This window comes from Myxocyprinus asiaticus, chromosome 2 (genome assembly GCF_019703515.2).
Source record: "Myxocyprinus asiaticus isolate MX2 ecotype Aquarium Trade chromosome 2, UBuf_Myxa_2, whole genome shotgun sequence".
NCBI lineage: Eukaryota > Metazoa > Chordata > Actinopteri > Cypriniformes > Catostomidae > Myxocyprinus > Myxocyprinus asiaticus.
Window position 1 is genome coordinate 34,724,158 of NC_059345.1, and position 9,335 is coordinate 34,733,492.

General features: G+C 37.5%; 1 protein-coding gene across 1 annotated transcript; it reads right to left on the bottom strand.

Annotated features, from left to right (window-relative positions):
- Window positions 1-361: 361 nt before the first annotated feature.
- Window positions 362-8,495, bottom strand: LOC127415829 (mucin-15-like). The gene is made up of 4 exons (XM_051654813.1): window positions 8,369-8,495; window positions 3,477-4,325; window positions 1,912-2,088; window positions 362-1,740 (listed from the first exon to the last, which is right to left on the bottom strand). Exons 2-4 carry the CDS (start codon window positions 4,312-4,314, stop codon window positions 1,619-1,621), a joined length of 1,137 nt encoding a protein of 378 aa, XP_051510773.1. The 5' UTR covers window positions 4,315-4,325; window positions 8,369-8,495; the 3' UTR covers window positions 362-1,618.
- Between the last annotated feature and the right edge of the window lie 840 nt (window positions 8,496-9,335).

The following is a 9,335-nucleotide window of genomic DNA, read 5'->3' on the forward strand; positions in this document are numbered from 1 at the left end:
GACTCGGAGATAGAAACTTCATACAGCCACTTGAAGGCAGCATTACACAAAAAAGGTAAGCAATTTTATAATACTAAAATGTTGTTAACACGCATATTGTTTATGTCTTGTGGCAAAACAGTGAGTATTTTAACATTTACGAATTGGCCCCATTCACTTCCATTGTAAGTGCCTCACTAGAACTCAGATTTTTCATTTTTTATTTTATTTTTTGAAAAAAAGGTGCAACAAGTTGAAATAAATTTTTGTGGTAATTAAAATTATGTCACAAATGCTATCACTATAGCTTAACTGCTATTGAAGCTGGGACATTCCTTTGAAATATAAATGACTGACACAAACACTGAGATATTATTGATCATTTTTTATTTATATTATTCATATCTTAAAATTGATTATATTTTTGATTCTCTATTTTGTTTTACAGTACATTTTCAGATTACAAACAAAGCTTTTGTAAACTAATACATTCTTCAAAAATTAGGTAGAAAGGTGGTATGCATGTGTCATGTAATTCAAGGTAGCAAAAAGCCAGTAGATCCTCCAATTCATTGACAAAATGTTCTTATTATATACATCCAAACAGAGTTAATGCGCATAGAGGAGCTGTGTCTTCATGGTGGACATCGTGTCATCTTATCTAGCATTTATTGAAAATTTGACTGTGGTTTTGACATAATACAATATTTATTTATGTCAAGTAAACTATTTTGATGACCCTCAGGAGCAAAAGAGCAATGAGAAAGAAGCTAAATTCCTACAGTATATCCCATTATAGAGTTATTCTTCAGTTTTTTTGGTTTCTACAGACAATTTAAATACTCAACAAAAATAGAATTAAAAAAAAGTTTTGTTTGAACAGTTTAAAATTGCCTTTTGAATCCATTTGGCAAATCACTTCAAAAATGACAATCTTTTTCTTCATTACATCTGTCTTCATTACTGTCTTCACATAGGTGCAATATTAAATAAAGTGTCTTTGGCTTTACAGATGTACCCTGTGTCTCAATCAGCTCCCTAGCTCCCTATGTCATGAATCAGTAGACGGATTCCAAACGGAAGTGAGCATCCCTATGCCCTACTCCCTCCGAAGGGATGAGCCCTTGAAGTGGGAACTCTGGAGGAAGCAGGGCACTCGCGTCTCATGTATGGCCGTTTGGAACACTCTTGATGAAGGGAGTAATGAAAAACGTACGTCACTTCCTCTTTATCTTCGCCTGAAACTTTACCATGACAACGCAGCGTAGCTGTTCTAAAAACAGGAATATCTTATTTATTGCTGTTAATTTGTTGTTGCAACTGGTAATTATTAATGAAAGACATTACAAACAACATCTCTTTTAAAGAGAAAATAAGGCTTTGACTCTCTAGTTTTACACTTGTGCTCGTCATCTAAAGATTTGAGAGACTTCGGAGAACATGATGACGTTTCTGGTAAGGGAACATAGTGAGCAAGGATGCTCCTTGGTTTTTACGGTGCATAGTGGGATTTTTTAGGGAGCGAAAATTTCAGTGCACTGGAATGATTTTGCGATTGAGACAGCCCAAAAAATGTCCCACTCACTGATCAGTGCCCTGACTACTTAACTAGGGAGCTGATTGAGACACACCCATAGTCTTAGTTTGAACGTCCCTGTGGAAAGTTGGTCATCTGGATGTTGCCCCCTTGTAGTCCTGGATTGTAGTAGCCAAATCCATCAAACTTCAAGTCCAGTGGCTCACTGTTATCCAGCCTGAGAACTATGATAAGATGAGACAAAACAAAATAAATAAATAGGAGCATAGGAGTGAAAATGTATTCGTTTTATGTTCATGTGGAAGCACTCACGTGCATTCAAATAGATCATGGTTCAAAGCGATGCAATTCAGTGATAGAGATGAAGATAATAACAATGAAGTGTTTTGTATTACCTGGATCAGGTGACATCTCCTCCACCAGTTTTCTGTGAGAGAAGTCTCTTCTGTTCCTTCGATTTATGATGATAAATGCTGCCAAGGCAATGACCCCCACAACAATTCCAATGCCTAGGACGACTGCCCATCCCTGTCCTTTCTTTTCCTTTTGCTCTGTAACATCTGAGGAGAAACCTGTAAAGACATATTTTAAGTTTATTTAAACAACGATTGCAACAAACAAAATATACCCTTAAATCTAAAAAACCTAAAACCAGTACATTTACCTCCGTGAAGTTGGCACCCCATATAATTAAATCATCTCCAAAACTATCCCATTCGTTTGTGCTGCGTTTGTGCTGATTTGTGCCGCTAAAATGAGCGTTTGTGCTGGTTTGGTGTTTGAGATATTAGACATTCTTTTTTTAGTTGTGTGACATCATTTATTTAAATCATTAAAAGTAAAACTTCACCAAATTTATGAATAGAGATAGATAGAATCTTAAATAAACAGCACAAGAGAGAATATTCTTCTTTTGGTTAATCTTATGTTGTTCAGAATTTTAAAATTAAGATTTTAAACTGAGCAATAATTGTGGTTGAAATTGTGGACCTTGATCTTTGTGAGTTTAAATTTTTGTCATGAATTAAATCACACCAACACCATCAAAGGTGACTCATGGTTAAATTGCTTATTTCAATCCGGTCGTTTTCCCTCCAATTAATTAATATAATCCAAACAGTCCACCCTTACAAAAATCGAGAGTTCATGGCAAATTTGCCACTGATAATTTTCACATGCAAATTAGCTTTGCGGCAAGCTTGTTGCCAAAGGTTTGCCAGAGGTTCACCATTACCAGTAAAGAGCTGCAAACTTCTGGCAAACATTTGTGGCAAATCACCAGCTAGTTTAGATTTTTTGTAAGGGCAAGCAGGAAACTTTACACATAATCTGAATATTCATATAAAAGTAAACCTGAATATTTAAATATAACCTCACTTTAGGTCAGTTTTGAGGTCTTGGATGTAGTTGGACACAGTGTGATTGAAATGACTTATTACTAAAAAAAGATTGTGGGAAAGGTTTTCTATGCCACATTGGTCCACAACTGACCTCAAAAGGAGACCCTCCCAATATCTGCTGGGTGAACACCACTCTTATTGTGAGGAAAGGTGGGGTGTCGGTAACTAGAAACTCTGGCACAGAGCAGAGGACAAACAAAGCCCGAAACCCAATCCAACACAGAAGAACACTGGCAAATATGGCTTTTGTAACTGAATGGAGAAGCTGAGAATGTGGGTTAGCTTGAGGGATGAAAAGAAAAGTTTTGTGAGCTTTGGAACTATATGTGAACTACTTTCATGTTAAAATGTTTGGTTTTTATTCTAACCAAACCTATTGTTTATGATTTTATGAAATTATTTTCTTCTTCACACCAACATAAAAAGGGCATTCAAAACTCCTTTTAAAGTACCAATTATGTGACCAATGATGTTACAATGTTTTTAAAAACACAACAACAATAATACTCATTTGAGTGCAGCACTCTTATCATAATCTTATAATATGCTGTGTATCTAACCTCTTTCGGAATTCCCCCTGGAGTCAAAAGGTCCGGTCAGGTTTGTGTCTGTATTTTCACTGTCTGGGGCAGCAGTTGTGATATCCTCTGGAACATCTGGTTGAATCATTGGCTTTGTGGTTTTGTATACTGGCGGTTCAGATGGCCTCACTGTAGTTCTTTCCTTCCCATCTGTTGTTGTGGAGGTCGGACTCTTAGTAGTGCTGTTGGCAGGTTCTGCCTCTGGGAGCAAACTCTGAGAACCTGGTTCATCAAGGCTGCTCTGTGTTGTGGTAGAGTATGGATTTGAACTAGGATATGTGTAGTTAGGAGCAGTTTGATTCATCTGCTCAGACTCTGATGTGGTGGTATTTGAGGCAGCCAACTCGTTCTGTATTTCATTGGATTCTGCTGATGTATCTGAAAGTTTGAAACTTGAATTAACTGGGATCATAAGAGGTGGTGTTGTAGCAATAGGGCCGTAAGAAGTAACTTCCACTGTGTCGTTAACAGGCAGCCCTTGTGTTGCTACAGGGATCTGTTCTATCTTTGAGGACTTCTGTTCCAGTTGTCCACTTCCACTAAACAAAAAGTAGCCAAATGATTGTCCTTCTTCTGAACTGCTCTCGCTGTTCGTGGGTTCTGTCTGTGTAACCTCATTGCTTTGTGGGTCACCCTCACTCCCTTCCATTGGTACTTTAGCTATTTCCTCACTAGATGGCTGTTCTCCATAGTCACCCTCAAGCATTGTACCATTACTTCTTTTCCATTCATCGGGTATCTGGGTGGACACTTGTTGGAAGTTCTGAAGTATCAGCAGGAATGTGAGTGTGAGCGTGATGCCAAGTGGCCACTTCATGTCTGGTTTCACTACCTGCCAAAAGAAGACATGTTATATGTGTATAAATGGAATGTGCATATCACAGGAGATATTGTGGTCTCACTTAGGACAAAACTCTCAACTAGCCATGTGACAGTATTCGGTAATACAGTAAATCACGGTAATTAACAAGCACGATTTTGTTATCTTGGGTACTTCAAAATACCGTAAACAATTCTAGATAAATTTTTAGCCAAATTGTTTAGATTTTTCTGATCGCAAAGTAGTTTTTTTTCCCATCAATGAATCAAGATTGACAACACTCCCTGTATGTGCACTCTGATGTAAACAAAACCAATGTGGACGAGAAGCATGGCTGAAGGAGTAACGTAGCCTACTCTTTTTCTGCCTTCTAAAAGGGTTAAGTCGGAAGTGTGGAAGAATTTTGGGTTCCATAAAAATGCAGAAGGATTGTTGGTTGAAGATGGCTTCCCTTTGTGTATAACATGTGGCAGAAAATTGGCAACGAAACACGAGAACACCTCCAACATGTTCGCTCATCTGCGGGACAGGTAAATTGTGACAGCTCTGCTCATTTTTCCAAACCGTTTTGCGAAAACTAAGATGACAAAGAAGGTGAACTGCTGTTTGCAGATTATGTGTAACTTGCTTTCAAGTGGCCGAAAGTAGTTTGCTAAATCTCTGCTAGCTAAACAGTAACGTTTGTGTCTTGTAGTAACAGCTAAAATACAGCTGTAATCAGCCAATACTAAGTCCTGTAAATAATAATGGCAATGTGGCACAATGATGATTTCAATATTAAGTTCAAGTTGAAATGCAATGTCATCGTACTTTGCCGTACAGTGTGAGGGAACTTGCAGTTATTAAATTTGTAGCTAGAGCCTAGCTATATTTTAGCAACTGGCTTGCTATCCAGAAAAAACACGTATACTCTTGTTGTAGCCTAGTAGCTGGCTCGCTAAAATTAGTCTAGCCTTACTTTAATATTAGTTGTAGGTCTGTGAACTGTAATCACTGTGGCCCAGTGGCATAATGACCATTTAAATATTTTGACATCAACTTAAAGGTGCTATATGTAAGATTAACAACAAGCATTTTAAATGGGTACTGCAGTCCAAATTCAAAATATTGGAGAGTTGTCTGCCCTGCCCCAGATTCCAAACTCATGCAGAGTTGCCAGAATATTGACACGCAATTTAGTAATCTCAGCATCCGTTTTAAAGGATTTCTGTGCTTTAAGCTGTCTCCATCTTCCAAAGGCATCTCCTATATTTATCCTTGTTTTATTACGCCTCTGGTCATGGTGGTTTTTAGACGGATGGCGAGGCTTTTTAGGTCGGGTGGAATCTGTTATCTCTGATCCAGTTCGTTTGCTGGATTCAATGGCTGCAGCACGCAGTGTTGTTTGCCTGCAAACTTGTTGAAATCTGGCAACCCAGTGGTGTCGAAATACTATTGGTGAGTGGGCAGGATCACACAGGCCAAAACATAAACAGACATTCCAGCCCGGAATGGAAACTTAAAAATAGAATATACTGGCTGTAGCATTGTTATCGGAGAAGCCAGTATTTCAACTTAGCATGTTTCGTAATTCTCTAATGACATATTATGGTCATTTTATGATTTAGTACAGTAAAAATATTACATATAGCACCTTTAATGTTTTATTTGGCTATGTATCTATGGTGTTGATGGTAGTTTTTAAAATGTTCAGTTCTTTGTTATCTGTTAATTTAAAAGGCCAGTTTGTTATTGAAAAATTACATTTCTGATAAAAAGAACAACAATAAATGTTGTTTATCTTGAACCTGTTTTTGTAATGCAGTTGTCAAAATACAGTGATAATACCATGTACCGTGATAAAACTTAAGCAATTATCGTGACGTAAACATTTTATACCGTCATGTGCCTACTCACAACACAAACAGCCAAAATCGAGAGTTCATGGGAAATTTGCCGCAAACTTGCCAAAATTTCACCACTGATAATTTTCACATGCAAATGAGCTTTGCGAAAAACTTACGGCAAATTGTCCTTTGTTGCCAAAGGTTTGCCGGAGGTTCACCACTACCGGTGAAGAGCTGCAAACTTCTGGCAAACATTTGCGGCGAATTAAAATCTAATTCGCATGTGAAAATAACAAGCCGCAAATTTGCAGCAAGTTTAGATTTTTTGTAAGGGAAGACAATTTTTTTTTCTCCAAAATTATAGTTCCGTTCTGTTAGCTTTGGAGACACATAATCTGAATATTCATAAACTGACTTTTAGCAGATACTCATACTGCACTCTCTCATTTTGTCCAATAAAATGCTCTCTAGAACAAGAATGTCCCTTCCCTTAATACCACATACCTCTGACAATCAATAGCAAGAAGCTAACCATGTTCATGGCTTTGATGTCAACTAAAAGCTATTGGAAAGGACAGTCCTTCTAAATGTCTTGCCCCAACTTTCTGTTTCAATTGGAAATACGTCAACACAGGAAAGAAAATGTTCATATAGGGACTTCAGATGTGACAAAAGGTGTTTTACAGACATTGTTGCCAAATGCTACATGATCTCACTGTACAGCTGGTAGTTTAACAATAGCCATGCTGCTCTTGGGACTCTTAAATTAGTGTAAAATCCTGACATCAATCAAATTATCGCTCTCATATTAATCAATGTTCGAGGAAGTATAAACTACTGAGCATCAAAATGAAAGTGTTCTTCAGTCTTTATTTCTCTGAAACTTCAGTTCAGCAACCCTTTGTTTCACTCCCACAAGTGTTTTCACTGAAGTGTATCTAAGCCCTCTTAATGCAAGTGTAATGTACACCATTCAACCTTGTAATTGAGAATACAGTATTCTGCATTCTGTGGTAGTGTTTACAAAGTACATGCCCAAACTATATTTAGATACAAATTTGAGAGAAACTATGACAATAAATTTGATAAAAGTGTTTGGCTTTCACACAAACACATATACTAAAACAATAAATATTTTGGACATGAGAGACAAAGAATACACTGATCATGTCATTAATTGATACAGTATCTATATGTTATTGTGACGTATTGTGGGATGGACACAACTTCACATACGAATGACAAATTAAGTAACTATTTTCAACTCATTGTCACTCCACAGCTATTCTTGTTTGACCAGTTTATCTGCTATCATCCACCATTGTAATTCACCAACCAAGCTCAAATTACACAGTGTGATAATGCTAAAGAAATAATACAGTGTAATAATGTGATGTTAAAGGATGTGTCCCAGTATTCAGAGCAGTCAATCTGACATGTCCTATAAACCAGATGCTAATTGCTAGGGAAGTGTTGCTTTTGCTAATCTACGTGTAATAAAAACATAGTACTTATTTACATGTATACAGTTGTTGATAAACTGTATTTGTATTCTTTAATTGTATGGATAATTTAAGGGGAATTCTGTATTGACATTAATTATTTTTCTGTTTGTTTACATTCAGAATTCTGAGGCTCTCTGAGAAGACTATGTCAAAAATGGTCATTTTGTGTGCTAAAGATATCTAAGTACATGTTCACACATTCACCATATTAGATAGAGCTCTCTCTCTCTCTCAGACAAATATTTTATGAATAATCCTACAATGTGCCAAAACAGGTTACCCAGCAAAGAGTATGTGGCATGGCTTACGTCATGGTATGATGAAGCAGAGTGAAAGAAAAAATTGAAGTCAGAAAGGAAAGTGAATATACTGAGGTGCAATATATTTGGCAAGTTTGATGTTTCTGTGGTTAAGATACAATTTTCCCCAAGATTTGAGGAATTTAATAATTGTTTACTTTTGAGCATCAGGAGAAACTGACACAAATGTTACAGTTGCATATTATCCTGTAATAGGCATGGTGTGCCATTTGTCCCAAAGGTGATTTATTATTTCTTTTATGTGAAATTACTTAGACTGTTGAGGCTCAAATAGCATTCAATTACACCACTGACATCTAATACCTGTTCTCCATTTTACAACAATACCAGACCAGCCATATTTTAAAACCGTACACAATCCGCATTAGGTTTCTATGTATTTAAGGTGAAAATTTTGAACCTACCAGAGTTCTGTCTGTTGAGCGCAGGTGAGATGATCAAGGAAGGTTAAAGTAGAATTGTTTGAGAGTTCAGAGAGTTTTCTTTCAGAGGCAAGAGGCAAGGGGAGGGACCTGTCTCACTTGTGGGTATCCAGAAACTGGCCTTACCTGAATTTGCACCTGCAAACCACACCTCTGCATCAAACTACGTTGATGCAAACAACTAAACAATGCATGTGCGTCATCTAGAACAGGGGCTTAAACCGTATGTCAGACTCCATTTGTGCGTTAGTCATACACACCTTCTCTGGCCCTGGAGGTGGGTTTTAAAGTAAGAGTGCTTTTGAGATCTTTGAACAGCTAAAATTCCCAAAAGGGAGAAGCACCTGCAGTACTGGGCCTCAGAGCATTCCACCCATGCCCCGTATCCATAGCAACACAAAGGCAGTGCAGATCTGCTTTCCTCCTCCCCATATCTTTGCAACATTATGCCGTGACAAAAGACATATTTTTACATGACGGATGACCATGTGCGTCATAAGGATGTCTTTTGTCATAGTGGGTTCATGTATTGCACTTTAACAGTGTTATTAAGAGATGATGGAGCTGTATTCATGGCTTTGTCTTCATAAAGACACTTATGGGTAGTGGGAAGGGAGTGTTTCTAATCTTTAATCGTGGACATGCTTTGAGGTTGCCTTTGAAAATCTTGCGAAATACCATTGGTCAAAAGCCATTCAAACAAAACAGAAACTTTGAAAATGTATTTTCCCACACTGTCCCAGCAGAGGGCAGAGTGTGCTATAAACTTCCATCGGTCTTGTAGCTAGCAATAACATAATTGTTCCTACAGTAACTGTTGTATGCGATACTACAACAAATCCCTTAGCTCCAGGGAATGAGGAAGCCGGAGACGGCGATTCCAACACTGGGAAACTTTTATTTAAACAAAAACCGTTCGCTTAGCATCGATAACGAAAATAACGA

Bases quoted from the DNA above. Each gene is read 5' to 3' on its own strand.
- LOC127415829 (XM_051654813.1), bottom strand. From the start codon at position 4,314: ATGAAGTGGCCACTTGGCATCACGCTCACACTCACATTCCTGCTGATA. The intron at 2,089-3,476 runs GTTAGATACACA...ATGTCTTTACAG, and splicing joins CAGGGGGAATTCCGAAAGAG to GTTTCTCCTCAGATGTTACA. The intron at 1,741-1,911 runs GTAATACAAAAC...ATCTTATCATAG, and splicing joins GGAGATGTCACCTGATCCAG to TTCTCAGGCTGGATAACAGT.